General features: G+C 45.1%; 1 protein-coding gene across 2 annotated transcripts in view; it reads left to right on the top strand.

Annotated features, from left to right (window-relative positions):
- Dsp (desmoplakin) overlaps window positions 1–26,563 on the top strand; it is a 48,267-nt gene that overhangs the window by 12,821 nt on the left and 8,883 nt on the right. For both annotated transcript variants that reach the window (XM_017600713.3, NM_001419598.1), the window contains exons 2-20: window positions 1,473–1,575; window positions 4,120–4,268; window positions 5,209–5,377; window positions 9,849–9,977; window positions 10,849–10,899; window positions 12,168–12,329; window positions 13,584–13,688; window positions 14,428–14,523; window positions 15,486–15,611; window positions 16,064–16,216; window positions 18,095–18,249; window positions 18,975–19,101; window positions 19,988–20,189; window positions 21,039–21,265; window positions 22,276–22,442; window positions 22,755–22,893; window positions 23,794–23,987; window positions 25,051–25,213; window positions 25,781–25,864. In XM_017600713.3, coding sequence (XP_017456202.1) covers window positions 1,473–1,575; window positions 4,120–4,268; window positions 5,209–5,377; window positions 9,849–9,977; window positions 10,849–10,899; window positions 12,168–12,329; window positions 13,584–13,688; window positions 14,428–14,523; window positions 15,486–15,611; window positions 16,064–16,216; window positions 18,095–18,249; window positions 18,975–19,101; window positions 19,988–20,189; window positions 21,039–21,265; window positions 22,276–22,442; window positions 22,755–22,893; window positions 23,794–23,987; window positions 25,051–25,213; window positions 25,781–25,864 — 2,701 coding nt within the window. The remainder of the gene's footprint in view (window positions 1–1,472; window positions 1,576–4,119; window positions 4,269–5,208; window positions 5,378–9,848; window positions 9,978–10,848; window positions 10,900–12,167; window positions 12,330–13,583; window positions 13,689–14,427; window positions 14,524–15,485; window positions 15,612–16,063; window positions 16,217–18,094; window positions 18,250–18,974; window positions 19,102–19,987; window positions 20,190–21,038; window positions 21,266–22,275; window positions 22,443–22,754; window positions 22,894–23,793; window positions 23,988–25,050; window positions 25,214–25,780; window positions 25,865–26,563) is intronic.

Here is a 26,563-nt window from a genome sequence, read left to right as displayed (position 1 = left end):
GGACCTAAGGTCAGTCCCCGGCACCAGTGTTGGGCAGCATACAACCGCCTGTAAGACCAGCTCCAGGGGATCAGATGTCCTCCAACCTCCTCAGCCACCTACACTCGAGGGCACAGGCACACATTCATACACATAGGTTAAAACCTGAAGACATAGAAGGACACACACAGTTCAGTTTGATAGACATCAAGCTGACAGAAGCAGATGCACATTGCACTGGAGCCTGATGAAGGACCAGGCACCCCTAAAGCCCTTTAAGGACTTTCGTTGAAAGAACATACTCAGGTGTCCCTGGAGGCCAGAAGAGGCCGTCTGATCCCCTGGAACTGGAGTTACAGACACTCCATGTGTGAGCTGTCCGGAGTGGTTGCTGAGCTGAATCCAGGTCCTCTGGGTTCTCTGCGAGACTGGTGTATGTGCTTAACCACTAAGCTAACTTGCTACCCCCAAGTTCAGCATCATACAGCATTGTGCAGCATCATACAGCATTGTGCAGCATCATACAGCATCGTGCAGCATTGTAGAGTATATTCATCTGACCTTGTCGTACATATTAGACATAAGTCAATGTACTCTACATCTGTATTAAACCAAGCTGCTGTAAGCAGGGCTGCAGCTTGACTTATAATCATCAAATTAGAAACATAGAACGAGCCTCGTTGTGGGAAGAAACTTCTGTTCAAGAGCCGTTCCATCTTTCTTCTCCTCATACCGAGATTTCCTCACCTCTTGAAGTGATTGTGGAGAATGTTTTTTTTTTTTTTTTTTTTTTTTTTTTTTTTTTTTTTTTTTTTTTTTGTAGAGTTACCTCTGCTCTTGTCTCCTGTGCCTGGATTCGCTAGTGATATCCCTGTGCTCTGTGCTTGCCATAGATGGACATGTTCTGGGGACTGGGCTGTCGAGAGGGAGGGAGAGGGGAGTGACAGACAGGCCAGATGAGATCACTGGCTGCCGTCACTGGCCATGAGCACCTGAGGAAAAACTGCTTTGAAGGACATTTTGGGGTTAATCTGTGAGATTTTGGCAGCCCACCAAACTTTGTGCTTGGGAGGCAGAGACAAGGAACACTATGAGTTCGAGGCCAGCCTGGTCTACAGAATGAGTTTCATGCCAGCCAGGGCTACACAGAGAAACTGTCTCAACCAAACCAAACAAAAATTCTATGGATTAGAAAATAGTGTGATATCTATTTTAATTTCCCTGACTCGGACAATTGTCCTGTGGTTATATAATTAGTTGTCTTCATTCTCAGGAAGTGTATACTGAAATATTTTGGTGTGAAAGGCCACTGGCCTTGTCAAATGGGTCAGGCAAAGGTGATATAACCACACACGGGTGACATCTGTGTGAGCAACTGTGGCGTCTGAGTTCACAGACTACTTTTGTGCCATTTTTGCAGCCTTCGTGAAAGTTTGATATTACTTTTACATCGATAAAAGTCATCTCATGTCTGGATTTCTTTGTCTCCACAGTCAAACCGGCACCATGTCCAGGCATCAGAACCAGAACACTATCCAAGAACTTCTGCAAAACTGCGCAGACTGTCTGATGCGGGCAGAGCTGATCGCACAGCCGGTAAGCTCCCCTCGTGTCTCCAGTCTGGTTCTTGCTCACGCTGGTTTCTGGGGAGTTCACGCCTTCATCATAGCCTGCGTGTTGTTGAGCCTCTCACCTCATTAGTGTCTCGAGATGGTCCTTTCAGAGCAGTCGAGACAGGGATATTATCTTAATCTATTTTCTGTTGCTAGTAACAATGCCACAGACTGGGGAAACTACAAAGAAGAGAGGTTTGTTTTGGCTCCTGGTCCTGGCAATGACCTTCTTCTTGGCAGAGTCCCCAGGTGGCAGAAGGCATCACATGGCCACAGACAAGAGCACGCAACACTCTAGCCAAGTTGGCTTTTATAACAGACTCACTCTGAACAGGATAACCTATTCATCCACTAATCACATGAATTGATTAGTCACCTATTAAAGTTCTCCTCTGCCCCACTCTCTTGGTTTTCTTGAGATAGTTTCTCTGTGTAATAGCCTTGGCTGTCCCAGAACTCACTCTGTACACCAGGCTGGCCCTGAACTCACAGAGATCTGCCTGCCTCTGGTTTCAGAGAGCTTGGCATTAGAGGTGTGCCTTACCACCCCCAGCAAGTTCTCACTTTTTTTTTTTTTAAGATTTATTTATTTTATGTATGTGAGTACACTGTAGCTGTCTTCAGACACCCCAGGAGAGGGCATCAGATCCCATTACTGATGGCTGTGAGCCACCATGTGGTTGCTGGGATTTGAACTCAGGACCTCTGGAAGAGCAGTCAGTGCTCTTAACCACTGAGCCATCTCTCCAGCCCCAAGTTCTCACTTTTTAAGAGATTCTTTTAACTTTTATTTTCTGTGTTTGGGTGTTTTGCCTGCATGTATGTTTGTGCTCCACATGCCTGGTACCTCTTGAGGGCAGAAGAGGGTGGCAGATTCTTTGGAATTCTAGGTGGTGGTGGTGAACAGCTCTGTAGGTGCTGGGAATCAACCCTGGGTCTTCCAGAAGAGCAGTGTGTTCAGTTAACCACTGAGTAATCTCTCCGGCCATAACTCCTTTTAAAGTGTTTTGAGGGCTTATAGTGGCTCTGGGTTTTCTAAAAGCTGGCCAGGGAATGATGGGGTGGTAGTCACCTTTTCTGTCTTCTTCCCCAGTGACCACGTGTTTTCAGTGCTTGAATTGTGACCTCTTCTCTCCAAAGTTGACATTCATGCTTGGTTTATATCTAGAACCTGCCACACTGCAAATGTTTTAACCCAGAACGTTAATTAATTAATTAATTTTTAACGGAAGGCTATCTTAATGTTCTAGTTTCTTAATTTAGATACTATGTAGATTCTCATAGTAAACATTTAAAGGTATAGGCTGACAGGTGTCAGAGGATCACAGCCAGCACTTGGGAAGCAGAGGCAGGAGGATTCTAAGTTTGAGGCCAGCCTGAACTGCGTAGTGAAACTACCAAAGAACCAGAAGGGAAAGAAGGTGTAGAGAAGGAGGGAGGGAAGGAGGAGGGGAGAGAGGAAAATACATACTTTTAGTTTGTGGTAAAAGGGTGTGGGGGTCAGCACACTGGTCAGTCCTCCCATACCTGGCTGGACCCTTTCATCCAAAGCAGGTACCAGGTATCAGGACTTCATGGAGAACACACGTGCAGCCCTGGGTGTGGTTTATAGTGACTGTAGGTACAGTGCTCCCAGTTTAATTCTCTCGATGTGCACTAAAGTCACTAGAGTGGGTGCTGGGGTAATCGGTGTCATGTCTGTTAACATCTTTGTGTGTAGAGCTGCAGCCGAGGGGGAGAGAGCAGCCAGTGGACAAGGGAGGGCAAGGGCTAAAGGGCAGTGAAGCAGCAGACGAGCTTTCTGTTTAGAAACAACGTCAGCGTGGAGGAGACTCTCGTAAGAAGATACAAAACTGCGTAACTCAGTCTCATATACCTGTCACTGAGCCCCCTCTATTGTGACATCTGACCTAATGGCAGGGTGTCATTCTGCTTTCTTAAAGAACTGAAAAAGTGATGTTCACACACACACACAGACACACACAGACACACACATACACACACACACACGATGCATAATTTGAACTGTTTTTATTACATATAGTGTGTGTGTGTGTGTGTGTGTGTGTGTGTGTGTGTGTGTGTGTGTGTTCGTGCGCATGCTTGTGTATCATGAGTGAGCGACTGCCAGAGGACGCATCTGGAGGTCAAAGAACAATTTTCAGGAGTTTTTCCTTCCTTCCACCATGTGTGCCCTGGGCATCGAACTCTGATCACCAGGCTTGGCGGCAGGTACTGAGCCATTTCACTGGCCCTGGTTTTTGTTTGTTTGTTTGTTTTTGTTTGCTTGCTTTTAAGACAGTGTCTCTCTGTGTGGTACAGGCAGGCCTCGAACTCCTGATCTTCCTGCCTCAGCCTCCAAAGGTGTGGCATTACGAGTGTGTCCCGCCATGTGTTCTGTACAGTTCGAAGTGAGCTGTCGGATGAGGGGGCTTGTGCTGTCTGTCATGTTACAAGAGAAGGTTTGCTTTCACTGACGCGTTTGAGATTTTTCCTTATGTATCTTCATGCAAATTCCTCCTGCTAGGAACTGAAGTTCGGAGAAGGAATCCAGCTGGCGTGGAACAGAGAACTGGATGAGTATTTCACTCAAGCCAATGATCAGATGGAAATCATAGATGGCTTGATCCGGGAGATGAGGCAGATGGGCCAGCCCTGTGATGCGTATCAGAAAAGGTATTGCCTGCAGAACGTAGGTGGGGGGACCCCCAGTGGGTGACTTCAGGCTTTTTCCAAGAAGAGGCACACACTCCCCAAGGACAATTCCCTCATTTGGGATTGTGCAACTTATCCAGTTCAAATATAAAATTGCAAACTTCATCTTTAGTGGACCCCTCCCCCGCCCCCAACCCAGAGATGCTATAAGAATTAAATAGACCTGCCAAAAAAATGATCGTTCAAAAAACTCAGGCTCTACTACCTAAAGACTATACATGGACTGACCCTGGACTCTGACCTCATAGGTAGCATTGAATACCCTAGTAAGACCACCAGTGGAAGGGGAAGCCCTGGGTCCTGCTAAGACTGAACCCCCAGTGAACGTGATTGTTGGGGGGAGGGCAGCAATGGGGGGAGGATGGGGACGGGAACACCCATCGAGAAGGGGAGGGGGAGGGATTAGGGGGATGTTTGCCTGGAAACCGGGAAAGGGAATAACACTCGAAATGTAAATAAGAAATACTCAAGTTAATAAAAAACAAAAACAAAAACAAAAACAAAAACAAAAAACAAAACTTGGGCTCTTCCTGGAGCGGCTGCAGAGCCTTGTGATCCTGGGTGTTTGGGAAGTTGAGGCAGGAGAATCAAGAACTCAAGGCCTGCCTGGACAGTTTAGTGAGATCTCATCTCAAAATGAATTGCCTGGGTTTTGCCCTTTAAAGAAGGACAAAGGATGTGGTAGAGTACTTGCCCAGCATGCAGGAAGCCTTGGGCTCAGTCTCCAGTGCTGTAAAAACCTCTAGAATGGTTTAAGGAGCTAAACAGGTCGAGAGCCCTCCCTCCATTCAGGCAGCAGCAGAGGCCTCTGGTACAGCATCTGCCTTTTCAAGAGGCTACTGTCAAGCTTCATCTAAGGCTGTTTCCTTGTGACAGCGGCCCTGTTTTCCTTTCCTTTCAGACTGCTTCAGCTCCAGGAACAGATGCGAGCCCTGTACAAGGCCATCAGTGCCCCTCGAGTGCGAAGGGCCAGCTCCAAGGGAGGGTACACTTGTCAGAGTGGCTCCGGGTGGGATGAATTCACCAAACGCCTGACGGGCGAGTGCCTGGGCTGGATGAGGCAGCAGAGGGTAAGTGACCTTACAAGTGCTCGCTTAGACGCCTAACCTAGGTAGTTTCGACATAGGTGACGTCACAGTCAGCACCAGCCCCCCCAGGGTCAGCAACCTGCTAAGTCACGGGGTCATTCTACCCACGTTGCCACTGACCTCATCTGTCTCCCACATAGGCTGAAAAGGAAGAAAAGAGCTCTTCCATGGCTTGTCTGAAACAGTAATGCAAGAGAGAGAACAGTTGAAATTAGAAACAAAATTATAAAATAATATCATGTGGGAGGTGTTGGGCACCATGAGTGACACTGGGTCTTCTGGTTTGGGCTCCCTGGTGGTGGCTTTTTGAAGTTCGGTTGTCCGGCTGTGGAAGTCTCCCGTCACTTGTGTGGGTGTGGAGTCAAATAATGGCCCAGGAAGCATGTGCTGATCCTTTCCCTGCAACTGGAGTCTCTACAAAGTATCTTCCAAGGCTAATTACTGTTTTGTTGTTTTATGTAGTAATTAAGCCCGATAATGAACAGGTGGCCTGAGAAACATGCCGTAATCATGTAGATGGGAATTTTATAATGAAAACCTTCTAATGAGCCAGCCTTCTTTGAGAGGTGGATGTCTTAAAGTGGTACATTGTGGAGAGGTTGTTATGCCGTGCTCTAAGAACCTGATTAATTGTTGGACCCATTTCTTAGTGGTTCTAAAATTTCTTAGCCATTTAAGCACACACACACACACCCACACACACCCTTTTCTTTGAGTCTGGGTTGAATTGTGTTGCCAGGGTTAGTCTTGAACATGCAGACTCAAGCCATTCTCCAGATCAACCTCTGGGATATCTCGGACCTCAGGGAAGAGCCCTTTACACCCAGTCTTTAAAAGGTTTGGGTGTATTCTTGTGTGGTGTTTCCTTTTGCTACTAATCATTCATTCACTGACTCATTCATTTATTTTTATTTTTTTATGCTTAATTTTGTTTGTTTTGTTTTCGTGTGTGTGTGTGTGTGTGTACCACATGTATGTACCACATACATGTGTGTGTACCAAATGTATGCAGTGCCCAGCAGAGGGCATTTAAACCCCAAGAGCTAGATGGTTTAGAACCAGCTACCATATGCACGCTGGGAACCGAACTCACATCCTCTAAAAGAACAGTTAGGGTTCCTAACCAATGAGAAATCTCACCATACCTATTTGAGTTTGTTCGTTTGTTACTTGGTTTTTGAGACAGAGTCTTGCTTTGTAGCTCAGGCCAGCCTTGAACTTGTGATCCTTCTGTCTCATCCTCCAAGATAATGAGATTGTAGTATATTCTACTATGCCCCCCCAACCAATACACACACACACACACACACACACACACACACACACACACACACACACACACACTATAAAGACCATAAACTATTGCGGAAAGTGGAGTAGATAGCGTCATAAAGTCAAAGATGACCTCAGAAACTTAACTACAAACTTGTTTGCATGTCTTTAGATTCCCTAAAGTCTTTGAAGATTTCTGTAATTTTTGAGACGGGGTCTCATAGAACCTAAACTGTGTAGCTCAGATGACTTTGAGCTACTGAGGCCCTGGCTTCCACCTCTGAACACACAGTTCTTGAAGGTTCATCATGTTGGCACCATGCTAGAAAGTGAGGGCTCAAAAATTATGGTCCATTGTTATGAGGATAAATACTGTTGAAGACGAGAAACATCCCAAGTGATTGCCCACGAGGGCTTTAATAAAGTCTTGTTTAGGAGTTGAAAGAATGTGAATGATTTGAGGTAATGGGGCTAAAACTGTAGCCTTCAAGGATCCTTGATGGGAGACAAGAGAAACTTTGAACCAAAGTAATTATGAGACGTCATATCCCCTGATGTCTTCTAAGCCAGTGAGACAGTTAAGTGACAGCTCAGAATTAGTCATTTTCTGTATTGCTGTGGGTGTAGCATTGTGGGGTGCTTTGTAGAGCTGGGTGTGGTGGTAGATGCCTATAATCTCAGCCTGGGCTACATAGGGGAGCTTTGTCTCCAACCCCAACAGATGGACAAATGACGACCACACACACACACACACACACACACACACACACACACAAATTAAAGCAAAGAAGATTTGGTAGAAAAATCTCTACATCTTTAAACTTCAGAAAATGGCGTTCTCACGCGGCCATCATTGATCCATCGTTTTCTGACACCCGTCCATGAGCCTCGATTTTGATACGGTGTCGGGTGCTTCTTAGAGTTCTCAGCAAACTAAAAGCTGTCTGAGTCCTGCTGGAGGTTTGCCCCAGGATCTGTGTGGCCATTTCCTTCTCACCCCACCTTCCCCCACACATAGCCAGCATTCTTCACTCACTCCCAGGAGACCTAGCAGAGGACTGTGCTGATAAGAGAGCCGATTCCCCAGCCGTGTTCAGGAGGCAGACACACATCTCCCTGCCAGTCTTCTGCTTTGTTTCCCTGATCTGTGCTTCTGCTGATGGTCGAGCCAGATACAGTACACCCGGCAGGTAATGAGCTGTGTGAGCTGGCCCTGGGTCATCTCTGCCTTCCCAGGGAGCACTTGCTGTTCCTGTTTTAAACACTGGCAGTTGCTGGACAAGGCCAAAGTCCTTGCTAACCTTCAGTTCTCTGACTCTGAAATGGCTCCTCTCTGAAGCCTTGCCAAGGGCACCAGAACATGGGTGTGGCTTCGGACAATTGTGTTCTGTTCTTGCTGCCATCCCAGAATGGGTTGTTTGCCCTTGGCATGTCAGAGAGATGACACGGGTGATTTAGAAATTTACATGTGCTTGTGCAAAAGGAGGAAGAGATGGTGGATCTGACCAGAATGAAAGGTGCCAGGGAAGGAAACAATGTATTTGATTCTTACTGTGAAACAGCCTTAAATTGCAAGCTCAAGTGATAAATCTAGTCAGATTTCACATTATGTAAACCCATAGTCCTAGCGTTGTTACCAACATTAATCAGAACAAAGGATCTTGAGTTTGCTTGGTATCTTCCCTTTGAAACGGACCATAGAGAGTTTTTAACAATTTGAAAGGAATTTTCAACGCTGAATTTCTGAGCCAACAGTTAACTATGTAGCATTCATCAACGTAACTTGGGGCTGGATATGTAGCCGAAGGGTAGGGCACTTGCCTAACTTTTCTGAGGCTGTAGGTTCGATCCCCTGAATAGCGATAACAAACAAAAGATAAGTAAAAGAAGTAAGCAACGGCAGCTTCCTTGGGTTAGGGATTTTGTTTGAGAGGCAGAGGACATCTAACGTCCATTTAAAAATGAATAAAGAAGCCAGGCGGTGGTGGTGCATGCCTTTGATCCCAGCACTCGGGAAGCAGAGGCAGGAGGATCTCTGTGAGTTCAAGACCAGTATGGTCTACAGAGTGAATTCCAGGACAATCAGGAATACATGGAGAAACCCTGTCTCAAAAATGAAACAAAACGGGGTTGGGGATTTAGCTCAGCGGTAGAGCGCTTGCCTAGCGAGCGCAAGGCCCTGGGTTCGGTCCCCAGCTCCGAAAAAAAAAAAAAAGAAAAAAAAATGAAACAAAACAAAACAACACCCAAAACAAACAAATAAAGAAATGGCTTTAGAACTTAAAATCTATCATTCACACTGCTATCTAGTCATACAAATTCACATTTTATTTCTTTTATCTCTTTAAAAATGTAAGCATTATTATTGTGTGTGAGTGCCAGGCACAGGTACAGGGAGGGACCAGAAGACAAGTTTTGAGCATCAGTTCTCTGCCCTTCTCCTGTGGGTTCTGGGAATCAGAATCCAGTGTTATTCTTGCATAACCATCCCTTTTACCTGCTGAGCCATTTTGCCAGCCCCGCCCCCACATGTGCACTCTCATACGTAGACTCTCTTTCTTCAGAAGAGTGATCTGGATTGCACAGAACCCATGACTGAATTTCTTCCTCAGTTCACCTTGGGCTGGAACCAAACTAACTGAGGATGTCTTTGGTGATTCTCCTTAGCTATTTGGTAATCTCAACCCTTTAAATTTTATTTTGGCTTCAGACATAGTTCATATAGTTTTTTTTTCTTTCTTTCTTTTTCACTAAGACAGGGCCTTGCTGTGTCCTTAGGCTAGGTTTTTTTTTTTAAACAAATGAATACATCTTTAAAGATTTATTTATTTATTTCATGTATACTAGCTGTCTTCAGACACACCAGAAGAGGGCATCGGATCCCATTACAGATGGTTGTGAGTCACCATGTGGTTACTAGGAATTGAACTCAGGACCTCTGGAAGAGCAGTCAGTGCTCTTAACCGCTGAGCCATCTCTCCAGCCCCTTAGGCTAGTTTTGAACACCTAGGCTCAAGTAATCTTCCCACCTTAGCTTCCTGGGTGGTTGTGTGTTTTGAGTTTTATCTGAAGCAGAGTTGCGTATGATCTCTCTCTCTTGACCCCTGACGCTCTAGAGAAAGGAGTCTGTTGCTAGGGAGGATAATAAAGGGTGTGCTCCCTTCCCCCTCTCTGACTGCAGGCGGAAATGGACCTGATGGCCTGGGGTGTGGACTCTGGTTCAGTGGAGCAGCACATCAACAGCCACAGGAGTATCCACAATGCCATCGGAGACTACCGCTGGCAACTGGACAAGATCAAAGCAGACCTGGTACTTCTCACGTTCATCAAGGAGTCTATAGAAGGGCCTATCGCTTAGGCAAATTTGTCTGCAACCCAAGACTATTATTATCTTTCTAAGAGTCTAGAAATTAAAACAAAAACAACCCCCTAAACCCTATTGTCTGTCTAAAAGGGAAGCGGAAGATTTTATGGGCCCTGGAGAAGGAGTTGATCCAGATATTAGGCGCATGCAGGAGGATATCATGAGTTTGCGATTTATAAATGCGTATTTGTAGAGGCGGTAGACCGATAATTACTACAGAAAGCAAAGCGTCGCCTACCAGAAGAGAGTGAGATTAGCATGTAGCTTATATTGCTGGTGGAGTTGGTCAGCGCCCCACTCCTAGGTGGGGATAAAGTCACATCTGTCCTGAAGGAAATTGTGTCTCATATATCTCTCCTGTGCTGGGAAAATGTCAGAGTTGGGGGAAGTGGAGAACGAAGGCACAGGATAGGAGTCTGATCTCAGTGCTTGCTCCCCACACCCAGCCCCAGCCCCATGTGTGATCCTTAGACCTAAGTTTTCATTTTCACTTTGTTCTGCCTTGCTCTTGTCCATTTGAGTATCTGCTCACCTTTCTCCTTCATGTCTCTAAGATCTGGAGGATCCGAAATCATATTTCCTTCAGCAAGTTTTTAAGTGACAGAATACCTTGTGGTGAAGGGAGGAGTGGCTAGGGAGGGGCCTTCAACCTCTTTGGGGAAAGGTCACGGTGGGCAAAAGACTTAATTGAGCAATTGCTTCTTTTTACTGAGAGAGCTGAGGCTAGCACCATAGAAGGAAGCATAGAAGGGGCTACACTCTCTATAGACCTCCATGAAAGGGATTAAATATTTACCTGTGTTTCCTTATCTTCCAGCGTGAGAAGTCCGCAATCTATCAATTGGAGGAGGAATATGAAAACCTGCTGGTAAGCTTGTTTAACCTCCGCTAATTCCGTTCAATTACTCAAGAGGTAAACACCTCTGGGGGTGGGGGTGGGGGACCATACACTGCCTTAGAGTTCAGCAAAGACCCTGCATATACACTGGCCCTTGTGTTCATAGATTATAATTTTGTTGTTCCTGATTTTCTTTTAGAATTGGAATTTCAAATGTTTTGTTTTATTTTGTTGTCGGAAGGCAGAACCTAGCACTGTTCTGGGGTTTTTGTTGTTGTTGTTGTTGTTTGTTTGTTTGTTTGTTTTTTGTTTTTTTTGTTTTTTTTTTTTTAGTTAAAATTTCAAATCAATGACTCTTGTTAGATGCATCTAAAGTGACAAAGGTTTGCAGCCCTTTCTAACAAGTATAAACACAAACAAAATGTTTTCCTCGCATATTTTTACAAATCTGTCACTGTCTCCAGACAGATGCTATGTCAGTTGCTTGATCCCAGAGCAGAGATTTCCACTTTTCTGTTTGGCTCATCCGATTTATTTCCACCTTTCTCATATTTCCTTGCTGACTGCAATGCTTTTAAGATAGTGTGGCTCCTGGTAACAGACTACTTTTCTTTCCTGTTGGGATGGGCATAAGACTGGAACTTTAAATTTGTGGGGGCAAAGTCTGACTTACCAAGAGAGAACACTTAATTTATCTAGGAGTCTAGTTCCCCCTAATTATCTAAAATGATTAAACTCAGGCATCATTATCTTTTAAGTTTTTATTTATTACAGTTGGTGTGCGTATGTGTGTATATATGTACCGCACATGTATACTATAGTGTACATGCCATAGTGGATGTGGTGGTCAGAGGACAACTTTGTAGAGTCAGTTCCCTGCATGGGTCCTGAGACTTGAACTCAGGTTGGCAGGCTCGTCCAGAAAATGCTTTGCCTGAGCGATCTAGCTGGCTTCAAATCATTTTCTGAATCAAGACTCTTCAGAGGCTGGAGACATAGCTCAAAAGCAGGGTGCTTCTCCAGCATGAGGGGCGCCCTGAGTTCCCCTAGCACCAGGAGAAAAGATGAGAATGACCATTCGGAATGATTGGCTCTGAGATACCCATGATCCCACGGGCATCACCAGTTTAGACAGGGCCTCTCTCCTATACCAGGTGAATGCAGCAGGTCAAGGGGTTTTTGCCCAGCCTCAGATGGTTTTGATAAAGAACTCTTATCTGTTCAGTCTGCGGAGAATGCTGTCCCTCTGTGTCCTTACACTGTCGTCATCCTAACGCCGTTCTCAACCTTGTCCACAGAAAGCCTCCTTCGAGAGGATGGACCACCTGCGCCAGTTGCAAAACATCATCCAGGCCACCTCGAGAGAGATCATGTGGATCAATGACTGTGAGGAGGAGGAGCTGCTGTATGACTGGAGCGACAAGAACACAAACATCGCTCAGAAGCAGGAGGCCTTCTCTGTAAGACGCCTACCTTGCCTTTCGGGGGGCAGGGGAGAGGTCTTTTTAAAATAATTTGATCAGCCACTCGTAAGTGGGTCCACTGTTCAGTGATGTAAGATTTATTTAGTTTTATTTTATGTGTTTGGGTGTTTTGCTTGCCTGTGTACCATCTGTGTACCATGTGCCTGCAGTGCCCATAATTGCCAAAAGAGGGCATCGGAGTCCCAGGAACTCCAGTTGCCAGAGCTTGTTAGCTGCTGTGTGAGTGCTGGGAATCAAACCCAGGTCCCCTGGAAGAGCAATCAGTGTTCTTTTTTTTTTTTTTTTTTTGGTTCCTTTTTTTTGGAGGTGGGGACCGAACCCAGGGCCTTGCGCTTCCTAGGTAAGCGCTCTACCACTGAGCTAAATCCCCAGCCCCGCAATCAGTGTTCTTAATCACTGAGCATCTCTCCAGCCGCTCCCCCTTTATTTTTAAAGAGATAGAGTTTCCCTCCGTTAGTCAGAAAAGCTACTACATTTTGGAACTCAATCATCCTGCTTTATCCTACCAACTAGATAGGACTATGGGGATATGACATTGCTGGCTAACCATCCCCCAAGCCCAAGTTCATTGTTTAGTATCCATGAAGACAGAGTGATTCATGGGTAGTGTGTGTGGAGATTAGTCTATCCGGAAACCCCAGAGGGGTGGAACAGTGGAACAAAACCTGAAATTTGGCATCAGAACGTGTTACGTGGTGAGCACCTACAATTTGAAAATCTGAAATCCAGAATGCTCCCTCTGAAGCTTTTTGAGTGCCACCATGGAGCCATAAGTAGACTCTTCCATATCTGAGTTCAGGTGACAGGTGGCCGTCAAATCCAGGAGCTCCCAAAATTCTATATAAAATTATTTTCGGGCTATTGGGTAGAAAACAAAAATAAGTCTTATCTTTAGGCTTGGATTCTACCTCCAAACTATCTCTCTGAATATTTAAATATTTTAGAATAGTAAACCCCAAGCATTTGGAGTTAGGGATGTTTAACATATATTGGTGGCAATGTTATTAATTACCTGCGTGGTCTTGGTCAGGTCATAGCCCTAGTCTCATCTCGGCCCCTCACTAACATTGGTTTCCCAAGTGGCTGTGGTTCTTGAGGACAATGTAATGTGAGTCCTCAGCATCACTTGTTCCCAGAATGCAGTTTTCTGCGCAGCCACCTCTGAAGAGCGTAACGTAACAGAAATCTAACTGCGACTTGTGCTAAGGCTTTCGTCCTTTCTTTTCGCAGATCCGCATGAGTCAACTGGAAGTCAAGGAAAAGGAGCTCAACAAGCTTAAACAAGAAAGTGACCAACTTGTCCTCAATCAGCATCCAGCGTCAGACAAAATCGAGGTAAGTTTCATGGGATTCACATTCTTGTTAGGGAGAAAAACATTTCACAACAGACATCTTTGTGGGCGAATGATTCTTCTCCATTACGAAGCTGGGCCAACTTTACTTTCTAGTTTAGGATCAGCACCCTAGGCTAGGATTTGGCTTTCGTTTTTTCCCTGGAAAAAATATTTTAGACTCTACCAGATGATCTCTGGTAGAGATCACAGTTACCTAACTTGGTTGTTGCATCACAGAAGCAGCTATGGACAGTGTGTAAGTGAACCACCCTGGTCATATTTCAATAAAGCTTTATTTATAAATAAAGGCAGTGGGCCAGATGTAGCTTCTTGGACAGCATTTGCTGACTTTTGCTGGAGACTGCTATCTGTGACCTGTACCCAGGGCTGATGGAGCTGATGGATCACACATTCCTGTGATCTAGCTCCTGTCCCAGAACAGGCTTGGAGTTCTGAACGGATTCCCACACTGGTGCTATATGCACCATATCCGTTCTGATTGGTCAGAAAATACACAACTAAGGCAAGACCCATTTTGACTGGTCCCTTTGGTGGTAGCTGTTTGTAAGAACTGTTTGCACCAAGAAATCTCAGGTGGGACTTCTGTCTCCAATCATTAGACGTGGGGTGAAATAAAGAGGCATCTTTTTCATCTGGCTCATGGGTCTGTGCAGGAGGCATCCTTCTGGGCCTCTGAGTGGACACGAGGCAGCTGACATCTTGACGTTTTCTTGTTTCAGGCATATATGGATACTCTTCAGACACAGTGGAGTTGGATTCTGCAAATCACCAAGTGCATCGATGTCCACCTCAAAGAAAATGCTGCCTACTTTCAGGTTTTTAGACATATCTTTTTTTAAAAAAAAATCTACATTCTTGTGTGTGTGTGTGTGTGTGTGTGTGTGTGTGTGTGTGTGTGTGTGTGTGTGTGTTTGTGGTGTGTGTGGTGGCTGCATGCCACTATGGGAATGTAGAAGTCAGAGGACAACTACTTGAGATGGTCCTAGTGATTGTCGGATACGGCAACAGGCATCTTTACCCACCAAACCATCTCGTTGGGCCTGCCAGATATTTTAGAGTGGCCATGGAACCTCGAGAAGAGTGTTGACATCAGTGATGAAGCCTGGTTCTAGCTTTCTGGAATTAACACGTGATTGTGTAATTTTAGAACAGGTCACAACTCCAGGCTTCAGTTTCTCGTGTACAAAACAAGGAGCTCAGACCCCAGGGTGATCTCCGGAGAACTTTTCCTAGTCTAAAATAACACACCACGTGCCTGCATTGTATGGCTGAGGTGTTTCTAAGCACATGTCACTTGGCCCTGCTACCAAGTCTGTGAGTGTCCTCTACTAGAATCTTTTCCTATAGCCACTTAGCAGAGGTTTGTGTGGGGGTGACAGTTCTCGAAACGGAACTACTAAGTGATCCTGTTGCTTACATTTCTCCCCAGTGTTAGCAAAACGCTCAGGGTAATTAAGCAGAGAAAACATTTATTTGGACGACAGTTTTAGACGGTCCAGTCTGTAGCCCGGGGTCCACATCATTCTAGTTGGTGAAGAGGTAGCGCCTCACAGTGGGAGGAAGATGAGGCGGCTAGGGCCCTCTGATTCTCTCTGAGAGTCCACCCCAACGATCAGACCACCCACCATGCCCCTTCTGTAGATTTCACTGTCCCCATTAGCGCCACCCCAGGAACCCAGCTTTTCACACACAAGCCTTTGGGTGACATTCAAGATCCAAACCCTGGCGTTTTCTCAAGTTCCTCTTTACTGACAATGACTGTTGTCATCCTGAACAGTTTTTTGAAGAGGCCCAGTCAACTGAAGCCTACCTGAAGGGACTGCAGGACTCCATCAGGAAGAAATACCCCTGTGACAAGAACATGCCCCTCCAGCACCTGCTGGAGCAGATCAAAGAGCTGGAGGTACTGTGCCACACCCAGACCCTCAGCAGCTGCACCAGGGGCGGGGGCGGTGGGTTAACACGATGGGCTGTGCTAGACTACAGCCCACACAGGGCCCACACCTCAATTTCGTCATCTTTCTGTGGCGTGCCCAGCTACTGTAGGGAAGGGCTTTTGCTTCAGTATCTCAGTAATTTACAGAAAACAAGAGCAGAGAGAACACCATGACTTGACTTGACAAGACCCTTGGGAAAACACCTCACATTTTATCCACATGGTCATTTCATGGAGATAGCCTTTCCTGCTCGATTAATTCCAAAGGCTGACTGTGGAAGGTTATGTTACCTCATGACGTATTTCGGGCTTATTGTCACTCATGGAACTGTTGCAATATTTAACTTGGATGTTGTGGCAGAGGTCTCTAAAGCTCACGGGGCGCCCATGTTGAAGGCAGATTGTATTTGCAATTGCAGAAAGAACGGGAGAAGATCCTGGAATACAAGCGTCAGGTGCAGAACTTGGTGAACAAGTCCAAGAAGATCGTGCAGCTGAAGCCTCGGAACCCAGACTACAGAAGCAACAAACCCATTATTCTCAGGGCCCTCTGCGACTACAAACAAGACCAGGTGTGTGCTCCACGTCCAGGAGCAGAGCAAAGCCTCCTCTTTCTTCACATAAGCTTTTGTCAACCAAGAGGGCAAAACTAGTCTTAGTTCCAATAAGGACCGTAGTCGAGTCTTTTCTAAGTAAAGCAATCACCCGTTGAACCAAAGCAGTAACACTGAGCTGCCCCTGGGAACTATCAGGGATTAGAACAGTAGCTGCTTCCTTTGGGTGCTGGAGAAGGAAGGTGAAGCTCCCTCCGTGTTATGCTGAGCGCAGACTACATCTGAGATCCAGCCTCACCTAGACGATGGGTATCTTGAAGGTTTAAAACCTTTCAAAGGTTCACTTTTCCTTCTTGTGGTACCTAAGGCTTGTTTGTGAACACCCCATCTTTAAGTTTCAGAGAAGATAAACGAGAGAGAGCACTGTTGTGGCGCTTGTAAAGTGAGTTGTTGGCAGTTCTGGATCACGTCCATCCTGTAGGCTCTGTGGGAAGCTTGATGCAGGTTTACATTAGTTTACATTAGTGGCTGTTTTTATCTGTGACTCCTCCCGTCTGCTTCCTTACAATCAAATTCTGAAGGATCTAAGAGGCAAAATGTGTTTACCCAGTTAGAGGAGCTTTGTGAAACAGGGGTCTGTTCTACCCTGGGGCATGTTCTAAGGTCATGTGTGGGGAGAAAGAAGTTAGGCTGAATGTGAGGGCCCACGTCTGTACTCTTAGAACCTGAAAGGTAGAGACAGAATTCCCTTACATGGAAAGGCAGCCCAGGGTGGAGAGGGAGACCTTTTTTTGAGAAACAACCAAAATCAAACAACAACAAAAGCAAAAAGCCAATACCAACAACAAACAAAACAAAAAAGGAAGGAAGGAAAGAAGGAAAGAAGGAAGGAAGGTAGGGAAAAATTAAGTTGGATTGAAATATGAGGTGAAAATTTATGTTCAGATAGACAGTTGCCCTAATATGCAGGCTGGTATTTTTTTTTATTGTTATTTGTTTTGGTTTTCTTCTTCCTCTGGTGTGAGGGATCAGGGCTACGAAAGCACTTTGTCACTAAGCTGCACCTCCAGCCTTTAGTAGCCATTTTGAGAAGCCGTATCCAGCCAAGTGTTGAGGTACATGCCTTTATTTTTCACGTTCAGGAGGCACAAGCAGGAGGAACTCCGTGAGTTCAAAGTCATCTTGGTCTACATAGTGAGTTTTAGGCTATCCTTCTGAGGCTACGCAGTGCAATCCTGCCTCTGTAAAGGGTGGGGTGGGAACTGGAATTAATTAATTGAATTTACTTATTTATTAGTGTATTGACCCTTCAACCTAGGGCCTCACACATGGCTGGCAGTCATACTACCACAGAGCTATACGTCCAGGCCTTATTTTTTGTATTTCCTATCTTGAGATATGACCTTCTTAAGTTGACCAGGTTACTCTTAGTCTTGCTCATACCCCAGGCAGTCTTTGAACTTGTAACGCCCCTGCCAATGCCTCACGAGTAGCTGGGACTGCAGGTCTGAGCCACCAAGCTAGGTGGAAGTTCACGGAGAAGGTTACTTTTTTTTTTTTTAACAGAATGATGTCAATTTAAGAGCGAATATGACTGAGGCAAGTGATGTCCCCATATTAAAGTCTAATGTACAAAGCACGAATTCAAAACAGGAAGAAAGTAAGATGGAGGTCTGCCTATGGCAGAAGCGTTCTCACACTCCTGGGGGATCTTCTATGGGTCTCTTTCTCTAACTCACTTAGCACATTGCTAACGTTGCCGATCCCTCTGGGTTCACACGGATTGTTTACACAGGTCCTGCTTGGGAGTATCCTGATTGTCTTCCTCTGATGGGGGAAAGCACAGGAGGACCACCCGTTCGTATGCTTTCATTTTCATCTCTGTTTCTTTGGCAGAAAATCGTCCACAAGGGGGATGAATGCATCCTCAAGGACAACAATGAGCGCAGCAAGTGGTACGTGACCGGCCCCGGAGGCGTTGACATGCTTGTCCCTTCTGTGGGCCTGATCATCCCTCCTCCAAACCCACTGGCTGTGGACCTTTCTTGCAAGTAAGTTCTGAAGTTCCTAGCAGCGGTGACACTGAACGGTGGGGCAGGAGGGCTGGTGCCGGAACGAACAGCTCACAGAAGTGTTTCCTTACTGTAATCGCCCCCAGAAAAAGCACTTCCCGTTGTCACGAGTTTATGGTGAAGACTTTATTATGGATAAAAGAGATCATCTGACCATATCAGAGAGCCAGGGGCAAGCATGAGGGCACTTGCCATGCCCCCCCTTTTTAGTAGCGAATGAGTTATTTCAAAAGTAATCATGAATACGACATACCCCTTACGAATGGCAGCAATTGTTGGCCAGCAGGTAGAACATACATGTTATGGGCTGTCCACAGTAGATTCTTTTCACATGCTTTAGGTTGGAAATCCTGAGCCCCACACTGGGTGGGAAGTGTTGGGAAATGCCCTACCTTCCTCTTCTTTCCAGGGTTCAGGGGTTGTCAGCATTTAAGCCCTGTGGGAATGAAAACACTGCTAACAGTCAACATAACAAAGAACCAGATAGCCTAGCTCAACCAGGACGATTTGAATGTTCTATATAACGACAGATAAAGTCGAGAGTGTACTTCTGGGAGGTGGGTTAGTCTGGATCTCTTGACATGTTGACAGTTTCGAGAATTACACGATCACTCCATAAGGTTTGGTTTAGATTTATGGGCAGCAGTACAAACCTGTCCAGCTTTTCTGTGTGGGCTCGAGTGTTCTCCCTTTCCTTCCTCCAGGATTGAGCAGTACTATGAAGCCATCTTGGCTCTGTGGAACCAGCTCTACATCAACATGAAGAGCCTGGTGTCTTGGCATTACTGTATGATTGACATCGAGAAGATCAGAGCCATGACTATTGCCAAGGTATGTGTCCGGGGCTGCCCAAAGGACTGTGTGGTCCAGTGGACCTAGTCACTGGACAAATGAAGATTTTGTGTCCCACCATGTGAGGCCTCTTAGTCTTACACAGGACTGCTCTGTCCACGGCTGCACAGAAAGGGGTGGCACTCAGGGGTAGGAAGCTTGCTTAGCACGCATGAAGCCTGAGATCCTTTGGCTAGCATCTCATACAAGACCAAATCAGCACATGGCTGGTTATGAGACAAATAGACACACCTCCTGAAGAGACCTGACAAGCCAGAATACTTATGGAAAAGGCAGTGTGGGCCCCCATCTCCTTGGAGACAGTGGGAATGAGGTCATACTCATCCACTGGAAAAAGGTAGAAGGGGAAGTCATTCTCGGAAGAGCTCTGAAAGCATCCCTCCAAGTCAGAGATCCTTGCGTGCAATTCTTTTTTTTTTTCCGGAGCTGGGGACCGAACCCAGGACCTTGCGCTTTCGTTTGCTAGGCAAACGCTCTACCACGGAGCTAAATCCCCAACCCCTAGAGATCCTTAAGGTGTGGTTGGCAGAGCCTTGGGTTGAGGAGTCCTTTAGTGAAGTGATAAGCGTAGAGAAGTAAATGGGATGGGAAGCTATAGGGCCTTGAGCTCCCTTATCTTTTTAGAATGGCTATGCTGCATTTGCTTAGCTTATAGTTGAGTTTCTGCATAATATTGTGTTTGAAGAAAAATATCCTGTGAAGGAAAAGGCCACTGGCAAGCTTCTGCTGTGCTTCTTAGAAACGCTGATGAGGCCCCCAAGACCTTTTATAGCTTAGCCTATGACGAGGGTTGCCCTGCCCACTCTGTCCTGCATGGGGGTGAGACTCACCTCTTCCCAACTCACTGTGCCTGATTCGCTTCTAGCTGAAAACCATGAGACAGGAAGATTACATGAAGACCATTGAAGACCTGGAGCTCCATTACCAAGACTTCATCAAAAACAGCCAAGGCTCGGAGATGTTCGGAGACGATGACAAACGGAGGATGCAGTCTCAGTTCACTGATGCCCAGAAGCATTACCAGACCCTGGTCATTCAGCTTCCTGGCCACCCCCAGCACCAGACAGGTCAGAGTGCACCATCTGTTTTCTTAGTATCAGTCAGAGAGGTGGTTTGGAAAAGAGAGCCACCTGTGTAAACTGTTTCCTTCAAAGACACTTAGTGGGGGCTGGAGAGATGGCTCAGTGGTTAGAGCACTGACTACTCTTCCAGAGGTCCTGAGTTCAAATCCCAGCAACCACATGGTGGCTCACAACCATCTGTAATGAGATCTGATGGTCTCTTCTGGTGTGTCTGAAGATAGCTACAGTGTACTTATATATAATAAATAAATAATAAATAAATAAATCTTTAATTGTGACAAAAGAAAGTCACTTAGTGTGCTATGTGTTGACATAACAAAATTCCCGAAACTGGATAACTTATAAAGAAAAGGAGTTTAGTTAGTTCATTACTCTGATGGCTGGGAGACAGAATGGAGCCTGCTGAGTGATCCGTGGCTTTGTTATAATTCACCAGAGAAGCAGAAATGGGAATGGTGGCATGTAGAAGGGATGGAATGGCTTTAGAATAAGTCACTTAACTGTGGTTTGATCAGTGCCAGAGACTTAACCATCTTGCAGGAGATGTGCAGTCATCCTAGCTGAGGGTGGTACCCTCATAATCTAATCATCCCCTAGGCCTACCTCTTAAAGGCCCTACTACATCAGGACTTTTACATTAGGGACCATTCTTCCATCACAGGAGTACTTGAGGGACAATAAGCCTTATTTACTATATAGCAGACACATAAAAGAATTTGCATACCCAAGCTCTAGAATCAAGTCACAGGAAGTAGGCATATTTTTATACAGTTGAGCAACCTCGCACCTTGCCAGCTTGGCAGTCTCCCATATTTATGGTTCTTACTTTTACAGTCACCAAAACTGAAATCACTCACGTGGGTACCTGCCAGGATGTCAACCACAATAAAGTAATTGAGACTAACAGAGAGAACGACAAACAGGAGACGTGGCTGCTGATGGAGCTGCAGAAGATCCGCAGGCAGATGGAGCACTGCGAGGCCAGAATGACACTCAAAAATCTGCTGCTCACAGACCAGGGCTCTACACACAACATCACCGTGAAAATCAACGAGCTCAAGGTAGGACCTGCTAGCATTAATCTCCCGATTCCTCAGGTCCTGTGCTTATCTGGGAATGAAGAAAACCGCCCCATGGCCTATGTGATTATAGGCAGTATATTTGTTTCCTATTGCTATACTAAAGATGTTTCAATCTTAAGAATCCCACAGCTACAGTATATATATATATATATATATATATATATATATATATATATATATATATATATATATATATACACACACACACATACACACACACACACACACACACACACACATATTAAACTTGTGGTATATGTACCCTATAGAAGATAAATTTATTTTAAATTATATTTATTTTAAATTACGGCAAGGGCAGGGAGGTACAGTCACATGAGTTTGGGTTCCCACAGAGATCAGAAGAGGGTGTCAGATCCCCTATAGCTGACGTCATAGGCAGCTGTGAGCTTCCCCAGGTAGGTGCTTACTGGGAACCCAACTCGGGTCTTTGGCAAGAGTGGTACAGGCTCCTAAGCACGGAGTCATTTCTCCAGCCCAACATGGACTACTATCCAGTTTTGAAAACTTGAGAATTATGTGAACCTGGGGGATGTTATGCTGAGTGAAATAGACCAAGGGCGGAAAGACAGGCAGTAGGCGATCTCACTAACATGTGCAATTGAATAAGGAGTCGAACGTATAGAAACGTTCTAGTGATGATCTAGTGATGACCAGGGGTGGGCTGAGGAGGAAGTGCGGAGATGTAGATCAGAGGGTACACGTTTGCAGTAAAGTAAATCTGAGATCTGGCGTGCAGCAGGGAACTGTAGGTAATAATGTACTTATTGAAATTTTGCTGAGAGAGTAGATTTTAGGTGCTCTAACCATATATATGCATGGATACAAGCACCGTGGCAGGTACCTGACGGAGCAGTGGCCTTCGTTATGCAGAGCAGAACAGCTTGCTGCAAACCTTAAAGCGACTGGTTAAAAATGGCTTTGAAAGAGTTGCACAGCTAGTGAAATGTGCTCCCCTCCTTTCTTGACAGAGTGTACAGAACGACTCACAAGCTCTGGCCGAGGTTCTCAATCAGCTTAAAGACATGCTTGCCAACTTCCGAGGGTCTGAAAAGTACTGCTATTTACAGAATGAGATATTTGGACTATTTCAGAAGCTGGAAAATATCAATGGTGTCACAGATGGCTACTTAAACAGGTGTGTGCTGCTAGTACCTCTCAAGAACAGTTGGCACTTTCAAATTTCCTTTTGTCTTCCCTTTTGGTGAAAGGGATAGAGCCCAGGGTGACTGTTCTCTCAATGAGCCACATCCCCAACCCTGTCAAGCTTCATTCTTGCCTGATTTCATTCTTTATATGTGCTTGACCTATTGGAGCTTGTACCTTAAAGATGCCCATCCTCCTCCCAACTGCCTTTATATCACCCTGTTTCCCAAAACCGACCAAAAGCCAATAGTAACCGTCCGATTACATCACTGGAAATGTTAGTCATATGTTTTGCTCTTTGCAGCCTGTGCTCTGTGAGAGCCCTTCTCCAGGCAATTCTGCAAACGGAAGACATGTTGAAGGTCTACGAAGCGAGGCTGACGGAGGAGGAAACTGTCTGTCTGGACCTGGATAAAGTGGAGGCTTACCGCTGCGGGCTGAAGGTACCTTAAAGGGTCACAACTACAGCCTGGGCCCCCAGGAAGTGATGGAGAGCTCCGCCCTCTGCTCCAAAGCCTCACTAAGTTTTCATGAGTGTTTTATTTTTAGAATTATTGTAGGTTTACAGCAAAGCTGACAGGATAGGGCCCATATACACTGTACCTAGTTTCTTCTAGTGTGTCAGTGTCATAGATTTGTTTGATCTACTTGACACGATTGGTGAGTTGGTAATGACTTATTAGTATAGGCTGACTTCAATGCCTTTTGTATGAAAGGAAGGCTCTCATGTAGGTCACCTAGGTCTCGAAAGCACTATATAGCCGAGGCTGGCCTAGAACTCCAGCTCCTCTTGCCGCCACCTCCTGGCAATGGGATTACTGGGGTGCACTACCCCACTCACGGTCCATGCTTTCCCCAGATGTGCAACTGGGTTTCATGGGGTTTTGGACCTTTTAGTTTTTATTGTCTATACATGGCTAATGTCAGTCATTGGCAGGAAACTTTCCAGTGTCTGTCAGCAGGAACAGGATGGATGTGATTTATAGTGGAAATGGTTAGCAGAGTCCTGAGTTAGAATGATTTCTTCACTTCAGGGCCTCTGAGCCATGCATGATAGTTTATGCTTATAATCTCAGTACGTGAGAGGCAGAGGCAGGGGGATTGCTGTCTTCGAGATACTGAGGATCAAATCCAGAACCTTGTGACTGTTAAGCTTCTCCAGCCCTGAGCTATGTCTCCAGGCCTTTCTCTTTTAATGATAGAGCCAGCGGGCAGCTCAGTGGTAAGAATGCTACTTTGCCTCAGCACCAGAAGTAGATGTAAATAAGTAGTGGCTCAGGGGTGGCGTACAGTGGTGGAGGAGGAGATGACTTTTTATGCACCTTTCCCCCTTTAACTTGCAGAAAATAAAAAATGACTTGAACTTGAAAAAGTCACTGTTGGCCACCATGAAGACGGAGCTGCAGAAGGCACAGCAGATTCACTCCCAGTCTTCACAGCAGTACCCGCTCTATGACCTGGACCTGGGCAAATTCACTGAGAAAGTGACACAGCTGACGGATCGCTGGCAAAAGATAGATAAGCAGATAGACTTTAGGTGTGTCGGTCTCCTTCCCCACAGTCCCTGCATTCGGTGGTGCAGATCTCACCAGCGCTATTGTCAGAAAGCAGGGCCTGTACTTGGCCAGCCTACTTTCTGTCATTAGTTTTGACTATTCTGAACATTTTATACAGATGCACTTATACGGTGTGTTCAGAAGTGGCTTCCACAGAGTGTGTAGCTAGACTTCCTGTCTGTCATGGCGTCTTGCTTATTTAATCTTAGTCACTTATTTTTGTGGTAGTACGGATTGAACCTGTGACTTTCCCCATGCTAGACAAGTGTACTACTGCCTTGAGCTACTTTCCCAAACTCCCTGACTGTTTTTCAAGATGTATTTATTTCATGTATGTCAGTACACTGTCGCTGTCTTCAGACACACCAGAAGAGGGCATCAGATCTCATTACAAATGGTTGTGAGTCACCAGGTATTGCTGGGAATTGAACTCAGAGCCTCTGGGAGAGCAGCCAGTGAGTGCTCTTAACCACAGAGCCATCTCTCCAGCCCTGTTGTTTGTTTTGTTTTAAATTGGGTCATGCTATGTGGCTCAGGCTGTTTAGGAACTTGAGCCCCTGCTGCCTCAGAGCACAAGGATTATCGGCATGTGCCATCACCTCTGAGTATTTTCCACCTGTCTTTAAAAAATTAAATTAAATTTCTAGCAGTTGAATTTTGTCTATTTTTTCGGGTTTCATGGGGGAAGCAGTGAGATAGGATCTCACATAACCCTGGCTGTCTTCCAGTGCCCCACAAAGTCAGAATTGGCCTTAAACTCTTGATTTTCTGACCTCCACCTTGCAAGTTCTGCCACATGCAGCCATTTCATCTCTTATCATGGCCGGCAACTATTCGTTTGTTTGGACTTGTATCATAGTTGATGCATATTTGGGGTTTTAGTTTTTGGATATGATAAAAAAAATGCTATGATAAATTTTTGTGCTTGCCGGTTTTCAGTTCCTTTAGGTAGACACTAAGAAGACTCGTCGGCTGACTTAATGGGTTACATATTTTAATGTGTAATAAGAGTGCCTTAATAATTTTATACATTTTTTCCCGTAGATTGTGGGACCTGGAGAAACAAATCAAACAACTGAGGAATTATCGTGACAACTATCAGAGCTTCTGCAAGTGGCTGTATGATGCCAAACGCCGCCAGGACTCTTTGGAGTCCATGAAGTTCGGAGATTCCAACACAGTCATGCGGTTTTTGAATGAGCAGAAGGTATAGCCCCACTTGTCATTCCAGCGCCCTGTTGTGATTAATCGGGTTTAAGCTGGGTTTGCTCCTGGTTTGAAATGAAGAATATTTCATATTATGAATCTACCTTGTGAATGCTTAAGGAGTGCACAGAGAGAAAGCAACTGGGATGTTCAGAAAGGAATACAACTGAAGAATAGTGATGGTGGAGGTTATTTTCATGTCATAGTTAAGAAGTGTTAGAGTTGAGACAGTGAGTGCAGGCATTGTTGGGGGTGGAGGCAGACATAGGAGATCCTTGAGTTCAAGGCCAGCCTTGACCCTATGTCAAAAAGAAAAAAACAAAAAAAACAAAAGAAAAAAGAGAAGTGATGGGCCTATATGGTAATTCTGATTGAAAGTCTCCTCTTATAAGGAATAAATTGGAGGCTTTCTTCTTCTGTCAGAATGGAGAAAAGTTCTCCTCTCAGGCCATTACTAATCATGAGTCCATATAATAATAGACTGAAGGGAAAGAAAAGAACCACGGTAAAAGTGAAGTAACCCTTCCATTTGTATGCTTTCACATTTGTAATATTTTATCCTGTATAGAACCTGCACAATGAAATATCTGGCAAACGGGATAAATCAGAAGAAGTACATAAAATTGCTGAGCTTTGCGCAAACTCAATTAAGGTAAATTGGTTTCCTTAAGAATGTTGGCACACTGTGGGAGGGTATAAAACCTAAATTCACTGTGTTCATGTGTGAAAATACCGAAGAGTTTTAAAAAAGGATGGTTGGTGATGGTTGACCAGATGGCTCACTTAGGGGAAGGTGCTTGTTACCAAGTCTGACAACCTGAGTTTGATCCCCAGAGCACAAGTGCTAAGAGAAAACTGACTTTTGCAAGTTGTCTTCTGACCTCCCAGTGCATACACTCAAAATAAATATATTAAGGGTTTAAAAGAATGTTGGTATTTCATCAAGAATATTGCTAATTACATTATTTGTTTTGCTTTAAAGACACTGTCTTTTTGTACTCTGTGCAAAAATTAATGTGTTTCATTTAATAACAATATTAACTGATCATTGTTAAGGACCTTTGTGAGAAAATTTTTAGAAATAATTTGATGATATAAATCTGTGCAATTATAACTGAGGCAGGAGTATTGCTATGAATTCAAGGCCAGCCTGGATCAGACAGTGAGTTCTAGACCATTTAGGAACAGAGTGAGACTGTCTCAAAAAAAGAAACAACAACAAACAAACAAACAAACAAACAAACAAAACCCCAGAAAACAAAGGTTTTCTCAGGACTGGAGTAGATAGCTTTGGGATAGAGTATTTACCCAGCAGACAGGATCCTGGGTTTGAATAAGCAAGAACCCAAAC

This window comes from Rattus norvegicus, chromosome 17 (genome assembly GCF_036323735.1).
Source record: "Rattus norvegicus strain BN/NHsdMcwi chromosome 17, GRCr8, whole genome shotgun sequence".
Taxonomy (NCBI): domain Eukaryota; kingdom Metazoa; phylum Chordata; class Mammalia; order Rodentia; family Muridae; genus Rattus; species Rattus norvegicus.
Note: the sequence above shows the minus strand (reverse complement) of the source record. Positions and strands in the feature narration are given on the sequence as shown.